The sequence below is a fragment of the Watersipora subatra genome, chromosome 1 (genome assembly GCF_963576615.1).
Source record: "Watersipora subatra chromosome 1, tzWatSuba1.1, whole genome shotgun sequence".
In the NCBI taxonomy this organism is placed as follows: domain Eukaryota; kingdom Metazoa; phylum Bryozoa; class Gymnolaemata; order Cheilostomatida; family Watersiporidae; genus Watersipora; species Watersipora subatra.
The window spans coordinates 45,702,922-45,720,208 of NC_088708.1; the positions used below are offsets into that span (position 1 = coordinate 45,702,922).

The 17,287-nt window shown below is 35.6% G+C and overlaps 2 protein-coding genes across 2 annotated transcripts in view; one reads left to right on the forward strand and one right to left on the reverse strand.

Moving 5' to 3' along the window:
• Positions 1-4,368: 4,368 nt before the first annotated feature.
• LOC137386033 (protein transport protein Sec61 subunit alpha) lies at positions 4,369-13,358 on the forward strand. The gene is made up of 9 exons (XM_068072685.1): positions 4,369-4,503; positions 5,557-5,624; positions 5,903-5,968; positions 6,695-6,905; positions 9,151-9,575; positions 9,724-9,921; positions 10,678-10,866; positions 11,012-11,159; positions 12,972-13,358. The coding sequence occupies exons 1-9, from the start codon at positions 4,497-4,499 to the stop codon at positions 13,085-13,087; spliced, it is 1,428 nt and encodes a 475-aa protein (XP_067928786.1). The 5' UTR covers positions 4,369-4,496; the 3' UTR covers positions 13,088-13,358.
• The window catches only part of LOC137386032 (transmembrane protein 209-like), a 29,415-nt gene continuing 25,472 nt past the window's right edge, over positions 13,345-17,287 (reverse strand). Inside the window, exons 12-15 of the mRNA XM_068072684.1 lie at positions 16,818-16,932; positions 16,465-16,565; positions 13,564-13,637; positions 13,345-13,484 (exon numbers count right to left, since the gene is read on the reverse strand). Coding sequence (XP_067928785.1) covers positions 13,421-13,484; positions 13,564-13,637; positions 16,465-16,565; positions 16,818-16,932 — 354 coding nt within the window. The 3' untranslated portion in view covers positions 13,345-13,420. The remainder of the gene's footprint in view (positions 13,485-13,563; positions 13,638-16,464; positions 16,566-16,817; positions 16,933-17,287) is intronic.

Consider the following 17,287-nt stretch of genomic DNA (forward strand, 5'->3'; position numbering starts at 1 on the left):
CACCTGTATATAGTTGCACCCAGTCATATTAGGCTATGGGCCGAGCAGGCAATAGAGCTCTAGAAATGATGTTCCGTTGGCATCCTCTTTCAGTGGCAATTTCTGCTTTGATTTAGACTAATTTTGGTATGGAGAATTCAAAACTGAAGAGTTGCCACGGCTGCCATTCATACTTCTATGAGAAATTTGATAAAAATGATATTTTAAGACTTATCTCCCCTGTAAATAAGATTCTTTCCATAGAAGCTTCAGATTTGCAACTTTTATCATAATTACTTTGCAGTGATTTAGAATTTTAGTGGTAAAGTCAAAATTCATCTATTTTCGAACATTCCATATCCTACAATTGTTACACCCACATGTAAACTATATACATGTATATACGTATATGTACATGTGTATAATTGTATGGTTTAATAGCTTTATTTTACAAAAAAATTCAAGACACTATAATTATGTTTTATAACCTGACACTGACTGATGAATCATAGAAAGTAATAAGATACAAGATAAGTGCATTCATGGTTTGAGCTTAGACATGACTTGTGTAGCCCGCATACATGGCTCTCAAGAAATTAATTTGATAAACATTGACTAAGCACACAGGTCAAACACTGAGTCACTGTCTAGAAAGCTGGCAAAACACTTTTTAAAGAGCCTGAAAGGCCTGTTTCTAATGGTGTGTGCCTTCAACTTGTCTGTAAGGGCTCCCAGATTCACAGAATATGCTATCAGATACTGACTAACAACAGCAAAATTGAGCTTGGTAAGAGAAAACACAGTGAGGTGAGTGAGTATTTTTTTAGACTTGCGATACTTTACCACTAAAAAATTTAAGGTGAGATAACGGGAGTTATAATTATTCTATGAAATAATTATGTAATTTGAGTACATAGTTAATCATTATTAAGATGGAAGAAATGCAGACATTGTAATCCGTACAAACCAGTAGTGGTGGCTACTGATCAAGATGCTTATATTCAGTTTGAAAAATAACTAAATTTCAGATGAATCCTCAGTCAATGTTGTCTTGGCATTCATTTAGCCACATGAAAAGAGTTGGAAACCTGCTACTCATGATACACCTTGTCAAGATGAAAATGAGTCACCAAAGAAAATCACAAGATTCAATTTTGTTGTCCTCTTATACACATTAAGACCTACATTTAAACATATATGCATGATTTGTGAAAAGAAGGTGTGGTACTACTCACACAAGTCAACTACTTGCAAAGCTGTCCTTCATGTGGCCAAAACTGTCTGCTAGTCTGTCCATCCATTCTGTAAATTAACCTAAGATTTGATTTCTTCAGTTGCTTTGACTATAATTAAGTAATTGATAAGCACTGCCCTGTATTGTTTTGCAGACCAACTTGTACTGGTACGGCACCAATGATTGGCATCATATCAACCTACAAGCAACTATGGCCCTCACAACGGATTTAAACTCCTATTGACATCTTCAAGCATGGTTTCGCGTAAAAAACTTGCTAATTTTGCGAGCGGTGCACCTCTCTAAAAATGTAGATGGATTGAAAAATGCTGCTACAATCAAACAGGAAGAATGTGTACTTTGTATAACTTCGATCAAGATGTGGTTGCTCTAGAGGTGGCCTCTCATAACAAGTGTGATGACAAGTATATCTGCGTAATGCTCGATACACAACTGCATAATTGGTGAAAATGTTGGTCAATCTTGCCTCAACAGAATCAATTAAGATTGTTCACTACTTACCTATGGTATCTGGGAACTTTTTATGTAAGATGACAAGCAGAGAGCTGTGCCTCTAACTGCAGTTTGTGGATATTACAGCCCAGGTACCCAGAGGGTAACTGAGTTAAAAAACTTCTCAGAGGACTAGTTCATAACCATATAAGACAGGATCAAACTACCATAAATGCAGTGACTCCAAGCTATTGAGGATGAGGGGCCATCCCTGTGGATGCCATGGCGGTTATTCAAGCCCTGCCTGCCAGTGCCATTTCTTCAACATTCCGCCAACTTGCTGATACCATTATTGATGTGCTTATCTCTCATATTAAAAAGTACAAGGCTGCTTGTGTAGATTTTGTGATCAAAAAATATTGCAAAAACAGAGCTACTAAGGCTACTAAGCTCGGAGATAAACTTCCAATGTGAAAATCTCATAGGTTTGCACGGTTTCTCTAGCTGTGATGCAGTTTCATTCTTTGCAGGAAAAGGGAAAAAGAGTCATAGGAAACTCATCAAAACAGAAGTCGAGTCTGAGAGTCATTTAAGTTTCGGAGCAACTTTATTCTCTTAGTGAGACTTACGCATGCAGACTCTATGACCAAGAAGATAGCACAAAGGAAAATGGCACAGACTTCAACTGACTAAGGGACAGGCTTTTTGTGTCTAGGTCTAGGCCAGTTGCTCCCTCCCTTCGATCGCTAAAAAAACATGTGCATTGTGTCAATTATGTAGCAGCTATCTACATGTATATATGGAAAGAGGCAACAACATAACTTGTCAATGTACCATTTCCTTCTCTACATCGGTGGATACTGGGTAAGAAAAACAATGAGTGTGCAGTAAAGTGTCATACCAGAATCATCGCCTCACCTGATATTCTACAAGCAGTTCTAAGGGAGTGTCAAAGATCCAGGTGCCGAGGAAACTGATGTGCCAGTATCATGGCAAAGCTGTCTTAAACAGAGCTTTGCACATGCGTGCACTAAGACAAAACTGAAGCGAGAGTAGCAGAGGATGCCGATGGTGAGGAAAATGATTAAGAACTCAACACATTGAAAAAATAGTTAAGATATGCGATATACTTAATATTTAGCTATCATAGCAAAACCCATTTTGTATGGAGGAGTATCAGGTTGTGGAGGCAACTCCGACTAAATATTAAACTGTTTGGAGCTTGGTGACTCCAAGATTTTTTGTTTTTAGGCACTTGTTCTTTACCTGACTGAATGAGCATGAAGCCACATCTCTGTGTGATGCCATTAAATGAAACACCAATGTTCAGTACAATTTCAAATATTACTAAGATAATAATATGTGTTACAGATAGTTTCTGTGTACACTTTCTGTTGACATAATACTCTATGCTTTGCAGCACATAAAGATACATTCTCATGGTTATTGCATTATTCATAGTGGGCCAATTCTGCTCGCTCGAGCCGGATGCAAAATGTGTTCAGCTTTTTTGCAGACATAGCGCCTAATTTTTAGTATTTCTCATTCTGTAAGTTGCCAAAATAGTTTCTGGTTTTAAAGGACAAGAAGGTTATCAAAGTGATGGAAAGGTTATTTTGTTACTTCAGTGTCAAACTGCTCAGGGAATCAAAGTACTCTGTTTTAGGTAGTAGATGGGTTAGGCTTTTGGTAATCACTAAGGGCTGCAAAATCACAACTTGAGCTCAGAATTATTTTGTGTTTTTTTTGTTGTAATTTGCAAGCCTACATGTACGTGAATCATTAATTGAGGCTGTAGACACTTCATAGTGCATCTCATCTAAGTATTTTCTAAGCATTGGAGTTACTTTCCCTTATAATAAGCAACTTTCGATTATAAAAGTTGAGACAATGACGTCATAGCTAATTAGCCGCGGTGGCGGAAATGTCACGCCTCCAATTCATAAAATATTACTGAGACACTAAATTTCACCCTCCAAAAACCTACTTCAAAATGTAGCTAGGGTTATTTAACTACAACAATTATATTTTTTTACTCTTTACTTTGTTGGTAACTTTTATATTTTGAAAGTTTTTCTTTCCTAAATGTTTAAAAAGATAACTCCAAAATTGTATATCAAATACATGTAATTGGTAAAATCCGTTTTTTGAATAATAATTAATATCTTAATTATTAACAAAATTCAAACTTTTTTGTTAGTTTAAACTGGTTTAAAAATCTTTCAGTCAATATTTTATTACCACCAGTTCTAAGCTTCAAAAAGTGTTAAAAGAAATTCAGCTCAATGCAAGTGCATACCTATAAATTTTCTGAACGCAAGCTTTTACCAGAAGTGAAGCTTTATATAAAACAATGTTTACGCGATTGTTTGAACTTTTCTATATTTCACTCAGATGTGCAAAACAAGTTCAGCCTGAGTACGCAAGTTCATTAATCTCGGGGTGAACGACGATGAAACATCTATACATTAATGAGTCACACTTGCGTTGTCAGAACGTCTATTTTTTATACCGTAAAAGAAGATAACTCAGCATTACAGCCAAAAAAGTAAACGGTTGATAAAGGGATTTTTAGATAAATTTAAAAACATATTTTTTAAATTTATGTTACTGTAGCATAAATTCATTAAAATTTTATTCGTTCTAATAACGTGTAACCAGTTGGCAGCTTTTTCCTTACGTCACTTCCTTTTACACATCCACAAGATAAAGAACGTTTGAAAAGCCGGGTGCAGTTGGCTAGTTGCGCTGTTTACCTTTATGCCTTATTGCTAACGTATTGCGAATTTTTACTGTTTGAGGGTTGTTATAGAGGCTTGAGGTTTTAAAGATGGGGAGTAAGTATGCTACAATTATTTCTAGTATAATATATACTGTCAGTGAGCAAAGGAAGAAGATATTCTTGCTAGGTTTTACATTTTTGTTTGCTGCGAAGTACGAACCCAGAACAGCCATTTAGCATCTAAAAATAATTAGACGAGTTATTGAACTTTTAGCATTATTTAGATAAAACTGGGCTCATCTCGACTCGTATTCAATCTTTCCATAGTTCCTAATCACAAGAATTAGCTGGAATCGTGTTAGTCAAGGGTGATATTGTTTGATAGGCAAGACAGTTGGTTAGCTGCTTTTGACCTGTAAACTAACGATAAGAAGGAAACTAATAAACAGGCTAGGTAATTACAAGCAATAATTTGAAGCAATTGTTTGGAACTCCTTCATAAACCTATTTATTACGATCTTTGTAGGTGGCTTTCACGCCGAGCCCAACTCCTTTGCTAGAACATTTTTACATCTCCAAAAGCATGTTTATATTTACCAAAGTTAATGTTCTGTTAGTTCTACTTGTAGTAATACACGAAGTAATAAAACGTCATTTTTAAGTTCTGTATTATACATGAATGGCGATTTTTGTGCCAACTTTGCTAAGACATAGCTAGTCGTGTATATTATAAAAGTTGCCTGGCCATTATTTATTAACATTTGATATAGTAAAAACACTTATACACTCTACAGCAACGACAATACAAATGATTAAAAAAATAATTCTGGATATACGTGTATCATCAATGTGACAATTTGTAAGCAGAACTTGCTGACAAATTAATAGGGTGATTATTCTCAATCGTCATTGTTTTTTTTAGCTTGCTAAGGTATAGGAATTGTCATCTTGTGTCTATATGATGGTATCGTATTAGGTGTATTAAGGTATCAGTTGTGGCAGAAATTAAGGCAAAGCTAGACATACAATACTAGAATGATTGACAATTTTTCATTCTTGCACGCCAGCATACTGTTCATTTGTACGAATAATTATATTTTGTCAAAATAGATGACCAATAATTTTGTTTTTGTGACGTGTTATTTATGGAAATATTTTATAATTGTAGTAAAATTTCTCGAGTTTGTCAAGCCCTTCTGTACAGTCATTCCAGAAGTCTCCAAACCTGAAAGAAAGGTATGTGAAATGAAACAATCTTTATTTGTTTGCAAGATTTGTTTCCAAGTACTATAGGTCTAGGTAAGTTACAAGTCACTTAATGCTAACAAGAGATTTGGCAATTTCGTTTATTATTCTGTACAGTTTGTTTTATAGCCAAATTCAATGGTTCTTCGGCCTTGCCAAGTAACAAGAATCGGTATTGATACTTTTATTGATACAGCAGTTGTATCCAATAGTTTTAGCAAGTATGTATTTTCACTTTATGATTATATAATATGATGTTTTTATTGCAGATTCAATTTCGCGAAAAAGTACTATGGACAGCGATCACATTGTTCATATTCTTGGTCTGCTGTCAGGTAAGACTATTCATTAGAGTAAAATTGTTTTAGGATCGTATTTTGAAATTTGTTACATGCACATTTTCTCATTTTATATCGCTATAAATTTGACTAGAACACATACGTTTGTAATACATTTGCTTTCGGTTTAGAGTTTGTTTAGAACTTTTAAAACAGAAGGCACCGAATTCTTTTGGCGAAAGGTTGTGTTAGGGGAGACCTACTGCCTGTCAATGTTGTAGGGCACAGATGTTTGGCAAGTTGTTTGGTAGGCAATGCATACCAATGTAGTTTCCAATGCTTGATATGTATTCACCTTTTTCCAATAATAGCCGTACTGGTGATATATCAACCTATAACATACTGGTGATATGTCAACCAATTACATATTGGTGATATATCAACCAATAGTACTTATACTGATGATATATTGACTGATTCGGGCGCTTGAAGATTATTCTCGATGATTCTTTTTTGTTTTTCTTAGTGTCACATTATTTGCTTTCTAACAATTCAAAACAACAAAGTGCGTTTGTCACTATCCACATTAGAGATAATAAAGGCGAGCAATGCAAGGGCATTAAAAACTAAAATTGACATATTTAATTTCGTACAAATGCCATCAAAAAATGGATTACTGTCATAGGAAACATGTACCAGTGCCCTAGGAAAAATGTGCTCGTGTCATAAGATGTTGATAAAATGTTTTAGACGTATTTTACCATTTGTCTACTACACTTTCAGATTCCACTTTTCGGGATAATGTCTAGTGACTCTGCTGATCCATTCTATTGGATTCGTGTCATTATGGCATCCAACAGAGGAACTTTGATGGAGTTGGGTATCTCCCCCATTGTGACATCTAGTCTTATCATGCAACTGCTCGCTGGCGCTAAAATTATTGAAGTGGGTGACTCTCCAAAGGAGCGAGCACTTTTCAATGGTGCTCAAAAATGTAGGTTTCTCGTTGCTTACCTTGTTACTTTGGCTGTCGATGCACCGAGTTATGTCCTCCGTTACGTAGACTGTCATAAGTTGATTTTTCTTTGGAAAAAACCGGCACCAGATGATAGCCACTAAATGACACGAGCAGGTATCTTCATTTTAAAAAATAAATTAGAGTATCCTAGCAATCTTTTCAATTGAAGCATAATGGCTGCCATATGAAGTAAATTACTTTTTATTTTAAAATAATATTCAAGGTTTTATTTGCAACCTTGTAAACCCTCAAGATTTATTTAGGGCAGTACAATCGGTTTGAAGGAATGGTAACATTCTTGATGTATAAACTAGAAGAGTCATTGCCCTACAATAGATCGTGAATATCGAGGAGTTGCCAGTTAAAGAACCCGAGCCATTCAAACAGCCAATTGACATTCATTAACAGATTTCAGAGATGTTCATCAAGATTGGCTATTTTCAAGATTCATCAAGATTTCAAGTTCATCAAGATTGGCATAACTAATTCACCAACCTTCAAAGTTTGAGAAACGAATTTTACTGAATGCACTTGCCTCCTAAACTAAATTCTAGCCACTGAACAAGCATTAAATGTGTAACAAGTATAAAATGTCACCTATTTGTTTGTAGCTTATGCTTTTTGCACAATGATGAGACTGCGTGTTCACTAATTGGTAATCGGTAGGTTTTGCTAAAACCTCGATTGGTCGATCAGAAACTTTCCCAAAATTTGCTTGAAATGTAAATTGTTTGCCATGTGGATGACTATTCCGACTAGGTTTTTAAGCAAAATAGATTTTCGCCCAAGTGTGGTTTTATTTTTACCACAAACAATGACTTGTCTACTTTTTAAACACATTTGACAGTAAAATTTTTCATATGGACAATTGTGTACACAGTGCCATGAAAATCTTCAGATCTCCATTATTCTCTGCATCGACAACAATTTTATTTTGTTTAACTAAAACTAATTGAAGTTGCAAGTTTTGCTATAAAGCTTATAAATAAATCACAAATATATTTTTTCCAGCAGAAATGAAAATTACTGCCTCTATCTGTTGTCATCGGTTAAACTTAAAAACAAGCTAGTTTTCAAGATAAAGTTTAAGACTTGAAAAATTCGTAACAACAGCTGCTATTTTAAATAATTATTTGCACGATTTTAATGGTCAATAAATCGTAAAGCGTAACAATACTGTTTCGCTAGACAACTCACAAATAAAGCTGTAAGTCTATGCCTTCCGAACTGCTTTAAAATCATTACTTTGAGGCGTTTTTGTCGATAACGAATGAAAAGATTAGTGCAAATTGGTCAGGAAGTTTGGCTATATTGTGAATTGAATGTCACCGCATTTTGGTAAATTTAATGACAGATTATCGACTAATCTACACAAAGTTCTGCGTAAGGCTCTATCCAGATATATCCTACAAAGGGTCGTTTGCATGTATCTGCCGTTAGGTTATTGAGTGCTAAATTACAAATTGGTTGAAAGAGCTGATTTGGGCTGTAATGAGCAGTAGCAACAATCACATGAGTCTAGTTGGTCAGCATTCCTTTGTCATGGAGTGATTTTCTTGAATACTAGGTAACTACTGCTGGAAGCCAGCTGCTGTTTAGAGACATACTATTGGAAGTATCTAGAACCAGGAGTTTCCTTAGAGCATACTTTTGTCTAATCAGATATTTTGTGATGATTTCACACTGATGGTATATTGAAAAGCCAATATTTTTTGCTACTGGAAAACTACAATACTTGACATCTAGTCAAGCTGTAGCATTGATAGCAAAACTGTAACGGTGGAGGCTTATCTAATGATTATACCAAGTTATAATATTTGTTGTAGTTTCATTTAGCTACGTACAAAGAATAAAGTAAAACGACATCCAAATCTTATTAGTGAAGCAAATCCAATTTTTTGTAAATATTTTCATTAACGTCGGTTCCAAAAAATTCTTGTAAAATAATAAAATATTGTTGGTTCGCAAGTAACAAAAGATACAATGGGCAAACTAAAGTATATTAGTGCGACAAATAAATATTTGTAGCGTTTGCGCATCTGAACTTGAACATCTCTTGAACTGAATATGATTGATGCCAGAGTTGGAACTTATATCATATGGTTTGCTAAAAAGAAAAGTTCTTTGGATCTAGTCTAGTCATGCATTGCGCGCATACATATATTCTACATTGTTGAAAAGAATATCATTCTTGATTTCACCCAGACCTTGCCTGTTGTAGTGTTTGGCATGGTTATTACCCTGGGCCAGGCCATTGTCTATGTGATGACTGGAATGTATGGTGACCCATCCGATGTTGGAGCTGGTGTCTGTTTGATCATTATCATTCAGCTGTTCGTTGCGGGGTTGATCGTCCTTCTGCTTGATGAGCTTCTCCAAAAGGGCTATGGACTCGGTTCTGGAATTTCTCTCTTTATTGCGACTAATATTTGTGAGACGATTGTCTGGAAGGCCTTCAGTCCAGCCACGATTAACACTGGACGTGGTACAGAGTTCGAAGGGGCTGTCATCGCTTTGTTCCATCTCCTTGCCACTCGCAATGACAAAGTTAGAGCTCTGCGGGAAGCATTTTATCGACCCAACCTGCCAAATCTGTTCAACCTAATGGCCACGGTGCTTGTCTTTGCTGTTGTCATCTATTTCCAGGTGAGCTTTTCATCATTTATCCGAGGTCTGTAACCATGCCATTTTATGGGAATACTCGCTTTTGAGTTGTTGATGCATCCCCATCCCTGCCTTTGTTATATTCATATTTTGTATATCGCTGTTTGAGTAAGTACATATTATATTGTAGGGATTCCGTGTAGATTTGCCCATCAAGTCAGCTCGATACAGAGGTCAGTACAGCTCCTACCCAATCAAGCTTTTCTACACTTCCAACATTCCCATCATTCTACAGAGTGCGCTCGTTTCCAACCTTTATGTCATATCTCAGATGTTGGCTGCTAAGTTTAGTGGCAACTTTCTTGTCAACCTCCTTGGAACTTGGGCTGTGAGTACATATTGCCTATTGGCTCTTTGTAGATTAGTCTTTGATAGACTTAGTTAAACTAATGTGAAAGTGAAAAGCTTCATCCACTATTAATATCTATCTCGTTTCAGGAAATACTGTATATGCACTTACATAAAACAAGCCATCACTAAAATAGCATGCATTTTGGCTCATCCGATCCAGATCCTTTGTGTTGCATAGTTTGATCATTCTTTAGTTACACAAATATAAATAAAACGGACATCTCTTTATTTGTTATATATATATATATATATATATATATATATACACATATATGAAGAAGAAAAAGTATGTAAATTTAATAATGTTCACCATTGTAAATGGAAATTGTGTCGTGTATAGTTTACATCCTGCCCAAAAATGAGAATATTAATCTTTGAATTCATTAGTTGTTTCCCAGGTATGAATACAAGCTATTTTTCGGTAAAAGAATTCGATAGATATTTATATCTTTGTGATACAAACTGTTTATTATATTTGTTACTGTTGGAGACTGAGGTGCCACTTCAATGATCACTAGTGTTATTGTAGAAAGTATCCGAGGTCTCAGATTTATTGAAGAATAGATTAGGTGTTTAGTTGTCGAGTTTCATCAAAGAACAGCTTCATAGCTGATCTCCAATCAATTCTAGACTGCATATTCATGCACTTTAAAGTTTACTGCAAGTTGTCACTCTAGCCGAGTCTACCCGTATGCACTGCATCAGCTACAGTCAATGTTGGTATTCTTTACAGGACTCGGGTGCAGGCGGTGCCAGGTCATATCCTATAGGTGGATTATGCTATTACATGTCACCACCAGAGACCTTCTCTCATGTAATGGTTGACCCCGTGCACGCTGTCCTCTACATAACGTTCATGCTTGGCTCATGCGCTTTTTTCTCTAAGACTTGGATTGATGTATCAGGATCAAGTGCCAAAGATGTAAGTATAAACATTCCTGTTAATCGTACAAATGAGTTGTTTCATGCATCCTTTATACCTGCGTGCTGGTGGATAAGTTGCACTATAAATACGTACTCGCTCCGTTCTGGGTCTTCAGTGAAAGCACTTGTTAATGATTTAACAGGTTGCTAAACAATTAAAAGACCAGCAGATGGTGATGAGAGGCCACAGGGAGAAGTCCATGATTCATGAGCTTAACAGATATATTCCAACAGCCGCCGCATTTGGTGGTCTTTGTATTGGCGCTCTTTCAGTTGTCGCAGACTTTCTAGGTAAGATCACCGAATCGTCTAGACACTTTTTTTGTAACCTTGTTTGCTGTGTAGATAGCAGCTACACATTGATACCCGTAACTCGCTTGTTCTTTTATGAAAAATATTCTCCAAGTTCATCAAGTGGTTGTCCGAGATATAGCGACGACCTCAAGTGAAAGTGTCATATTCCCGCAAAGTAACAATTTTATGTAAGGCATATAAAATGTTTTGCATGGTTGGCTTTCACAAATCACACAAAAATGGCATTTATTAATAGCTGACGATGGAAAACATCACCAGATAGTCAGTGTAACAATGTATGCGCGCGCCAAATTCATATTGACATCAACTATGATCATCAGTATTGTACTAACAAGTTCTGAAGTTTCCACAAGTGTGTATATATATATATATATATATCACTGCCCCTTAACATCGCGTTACATTTAGATAAATTTCTAGCCAAGAATGTACAACAAACCAATATTTTTATGACATTAAGCGAGGCGCATACTCACAGTTCTGTGCTACTGTGACAATGAAACTTGAGAGTGCTGTGACTATTTGTCCATTTGTCTAAGCGAGTTAAACGATTCATGAGAATTCATTCACTCCTCGATTTAGTGCATTAGCGCATTAACGCCTTCGCACCCGACTAATTTCTAGGCGATTAGCCCCAGATACCGCTAATTTTTCAGGAAGTTGCCATAATTCAAATTACTAGTACAGGAGACAGACTTGAGATAATTTACTCATTGAAATTTCACAAGAGCCAGCCAAGTCTCATCTTTCAAATTATATTATATTTATATAGACAACTCATATCCCTTTTATGTAGATTCGTGCCTCAAAGAAGGTAGTTTCAGGAAATCTCTAATTTTGAAAAAATTGTCATTTGCTGAAACAAAGTTAGATTTGCACCATAAAAGTTGCAAAATATACAAAGTTTGACTGAAATTACTTATTTATTACATACAATACATAGTTATGAGTATTATTGATACCTATGCAGTTAGTTATGAATATGAAAATCATGAAACTCTAACTTTTCCTCACGAGTATCATCCTTCAAACAAAAGCATAGCAAATCTATATGCGAATATAACTCAAATAAAACGTCATGAAAATGTTTCAAATAATAAAAATATGTTCAACAACTCTGTTCTTGACTTTTCAGACTTCATAGACAGCTCTAAGAATCAATATGATCCTATCGGAACGGAAAGATAACGTTAGTCTGACTGCGGCTGGCAGCCTGAAGATTGCATTTTTATTTGAGCATAACGATTCAATTTGGCAAAATTAAAAGTTGATGAAAACTTTGAAACATTAAAAATAATATTTTAATTTATGCAGTCTTTCAATGTCTTACCACTTCTGAATCTGCATATTTACTTCTGGAGTTAAAAAATATTATCGCGAACAATAAAATTTCAAGTGGGCACGGTGATTTCCGGTTTTGGTAGATATTGAGATGGGTGTACTAATTTAGTTATAACTTTTGCCAGAGACGTCATTGAGGCATATTTTAAAGTTTGTCTGATTGGCCAGAAATTTTTCTCTCTAACTAATCAAAAATTATTTTTTATAATTTGTAAATAACGATGCAAAGAGTTGAGATAAAGGTAGATTTTAGACGCGAGTTAACTCGCGTTGGGTGCTTAGCAACGTTATAAATACGCGAGTTAACTCACACCTGGGTGCGTATGAGTTAAGGCTATCAAAAATACTGGAGAAGAGTGGAATTTCTTTTCTCGTCACACTTATTACCTGAAATACAGGGCTGAGCCCAGTATGTGGTTATCATTACACTCGGGCTGTATGTTTCAGGCGCTATTGGCAGTGGAACTGGTATTCTTCTCGCTGTCACTATCATCTACCAGTACTTTGAGATATTTGTGAAAGAACAGAGTGAACAGGGAGGAATGAGCACCCTACTATTCTAGGCACACACACACAGTATCTCTCATATTATTACCATAGATTACTCTGTCTAGCCATTGCCTAATTTTATTTCTTGTATTATATTTAGTCTATGGCCAGCCTACTCCCTATATATATGTTCTGTTGATCTTAGGCTAGCACATTTTTGTACAGTGACGGAGCGATACAATTGCCTGCTAGTGATTGTCATATACTGATGAGGGGATGTAAGATTGAAATGTATATTTTGCCATTAATATACATTTAAATAAAATATAAAAACTGTTTACTGTGCTCAAGTGTACAACTTCCTTTGAAAATCAGTGCATGCATTTGCAGGCCTTTGTCCTCGACTCTCATCTATATTTGTGAGTCACAATCCACATCATGTTCACACCAGCTTCACCAATGCTCACATTTCTGCAATACAAATTACAGGCGTGAAAAGCATGCAAGCAAAAACAGAAAAGTTGAAAGCTACTAGTTTTCTTGCACTTACCCCAGCATTCCCTTTCTATTTGTCCTTATCTCATGTAGAAAGAGGAGTATTGAATGAAATAGGTTGTTTCTACCCTGCAAGAGCATAAATAATATCATACATGGGTAGGTGCTGATTCATCAGATGTGACAGTAAATCAAACCTTTCAATTCCATGTTTACACCTTGTCATAGCAATACATTTTAGAAATGGCAGTAAAGAGAGTTTGTTATGGTTTATGGTAAACTACTTGAGAACATCCATGCTACCTTATGCATCTCAGAATATGCTGCATCCTATTATTTATTGCTACCAAATCATCTAGTACATGTATCTGGAATTTTACACAATCAAAGCTTGTCCTGTCCTTTCCCATCAGAGCTTGGCAGAGATGAAATGAGAAGTGATTGAGCCATTGAATTAAAAGCGTCTCCTATTAGCCAGCAAGACCATTAATTAACTAACTACCGTAATGTCAATTTCTAAAAAAGCTTAAAACTTGTTTCAAAATGTTTGACCAGCTTCAACTTTACAAGAAATGAGCATCACGGCGACAGTTGCCTATATAACGGTTGATAAATAAGAAACAAACCAAGTTTATCATCCACATTCTTTTTGGGTTCCAATATAATAGAGGTAATACATTTTTAGATATAGGGTACCTATATCTAAAACTGTATTACCATATATCCTCACAAATGACCCTAGAAAGACGGCCCAGATATCAGGTAATTTATAAGAACTCGCATATGAGCCGACCCTATAAATCATAACACAGCATACGTATCTATCAGAGCAAAAGGTTGTGGAAATGGAGCGGCTTTTGCAAGCTTAGTACAAAATGTTTCTGATTGGCGAGTAGTTGTATAATTAGCGTATCGTGTCTCTGCTTAATCGAAAAGTGTTGAGCCAATAGAAAACATGTTTGTACCTCACATTGGCCATAGTTTCCCTTTTTAAAAGCACATTTTATAGCTACATTGTATTTGTTCCTAGCGATGATCAGAAGCATTACAGCTACGTAAGTTTCACAAATCGATATATCAATAGATTTCCGATGATTATCTATTGAGTAATTGTAGTGGTGACGGTGAGTAATTATTTTTAACAGTAATAATAGTGCAGTAAGCTATAGTAATAGTGGTAACTCATCTGACTTGAAACATGCGTAACTTGTCAACCATGATAATATGAACCTGTATGATCAGGTCTCTAACTATCTATCTGTGTCTAATAGGAGTTATTTTGGTTGTGTGAAGATGTAAATAGAAAAATAGTGTCTAAACTACCACAAATAGATAAAAACTGAATTTTATTCAAGTTTGGCAAATTGAGGTGGCAAAGAATATATGTGATAGCGATACAGGAAACAAAAAATGTACATGAAGCTGGTACAACTCGACTACATGAGCTTGAAATTTATGTAATTATTTTTTGTTTTGGGAATATTTTACATTTTATTAATGTTCATAGCCAGACTTGCCCGTTTCGGACACTCTTTCTGCATCACATTCACTCTCCTCTTTAAAAGTACCAGACCAGAAACATTGTCTGAATTGATCTGAATATATTAGCTTATATATAGCTATATTAGCTATAATTGATCTGAATATAATATATTATTTTTCTACATTTGTCTTATTTTGAGGAAAGAATTCCATTTCCACTATTACCAATGTAGCTATTTATGATTTTAAAACTAAAAAAAGTATAAAAAACACTGTTCGATATGATTTAAACTTCACAGAACCAAAACATTTGAAGGCGGACTGCACACATACATGTTTACAGTGGACCCCGCTTCCGGTGTTGGCATCGTAAGACAAAAATGTCATATAGAGGGCAAAGAAACCCATAGTAATTATCTAATGCTAACATCCCCTTGTAAAAAACATCTAAGTTTTAAGTACTGTACATATTAAAATTAGTAACGAAATAGTATAATAACCTTAGTAACTATAGTTACCTACAGTAACTTTAGTGTATTTAGTGGTTATGATCTGCCTATGTTTATGGTTATGATTCTTACTTCTTCCTTCAACGTTGTTATCAATCTTGAGACCCATACTTAACAAATTAAAGCTATATATCATATAGTTACATATATAATTATATTCGTATAATGAATTAACTATAGTAAGTTTTTAGTATTTATAGTAAATATTATATTAAATGCTAAAATGCACAATAATTGTTAATTTTCGCTTACTTTTCAATAATTTTCGTTTCACTCACGCAATACCAAGCATGGACGAAGAATGCTGAACTGAGAGAGATAGCGAGCATCGTATCTCTTTCAGGCGTTATGGGAGGGATTTCGGCTATAAGCTTATCGGCATCGTCGTTATTCTAGTGTATTCAGCACACCGACCACCAATTTTGCATTTCGAGAGACATTTTTGCTGATGTCGTATAGCGAAAAAAAAAAGGGGACAAAAAACATTGTTCCACATCGTGAGGCAAAACAAATCGTAAAAAAGAAATGTCATAACCCGGGGTTGCACTGTATGCTGATTTACCAAACTGCAATGTTTTGAGACATTACACTACCACAACCAATGCATTCTGGACGCCATGTGTTGGCAATTACTCTATAAGCCGAGCCAAATAACTGCTTATTTTTATTCATATGGCAAAAGATTCATATGAATAGTTGCTTGACCATTGTGGTTGACTTCATTTGTTTTAGATGAACGCCATATTATATGGCCTTCAAACAGTATGTTAGGACTATAATAGTCCCAACATACTGTTTATGGATACGATGTAGATTTAGACACTGGCTTCAAAGCTTCTAGCAGCATTAATCTATCTTTCATCGATTTCAAACAAGTTAAACAGCTGCGAAACACAACAGTAAAATTTACCACAGAAAATGTCTGCAGATTGCAAACATAACATCGACTAAATGATAATACTTACCTTAGGTACGTCGTACATATCTTTACCGATAGCAACCTTGTAATGCGGGGGGTTGACCTTGGTTTGGCACAGAGTTAGGTAGTCAGTCTTCTGGGTAAAGTCTGCAATTAAATGTCCGCTAAAGTAATCAGGCTAAAGGAATTGTTCACTAGTGAAAAGCAAAATGGATATCGACGACTATAATCAAACTAGACTCGCATATGATTGACTGAACATTCAAGGAAAGATCACAAAAACTAATAAAGATGCAATCTTGTGATTCAATGTTAATTTTTCTATGTCTGTCTGGGCCAGCTTCAGCTGCATTCAACCCGAAGGCCAAGTGAGAGATAGAAACGATAACACCATAGTACTTGGTTTCTCTTGGGTCGACATATAGTGCTCCGAAGAGAAGGCTTTCCCTTCTGCATATTTAGGGTTGCAAGGAAGGCGGGCATCTAGATAAGTGCAGAGGGCATGCATGACGATCTGTAAAACACGAACATTACAGAAAAACTGCATTATCTACAATGTCATAACTGAAAAGCTTTCAAATAGCTGTAACATATTGTCAAGTGTTGAGAAGCGCAGGTAATCTTAAAGGATCTTAAAATCTGCTAAATAAGCATACATAAGAGGCGTGTCTATTTGCTTATTCAAAGCCACAGTTTGATGTTGAAAAAAAGATTGCATCATACAGGATTTGAACCCACAACATTTGGCTTCACCGCCGCTATCATTCATCTTTCAGGATTTCAGAGTTATTGTACATAGACTTATTCTCAGTGCTTTATTGGCACACCTGACAATCTCTCATGGGTACAAGTAAGAGTGAGAAGATAAC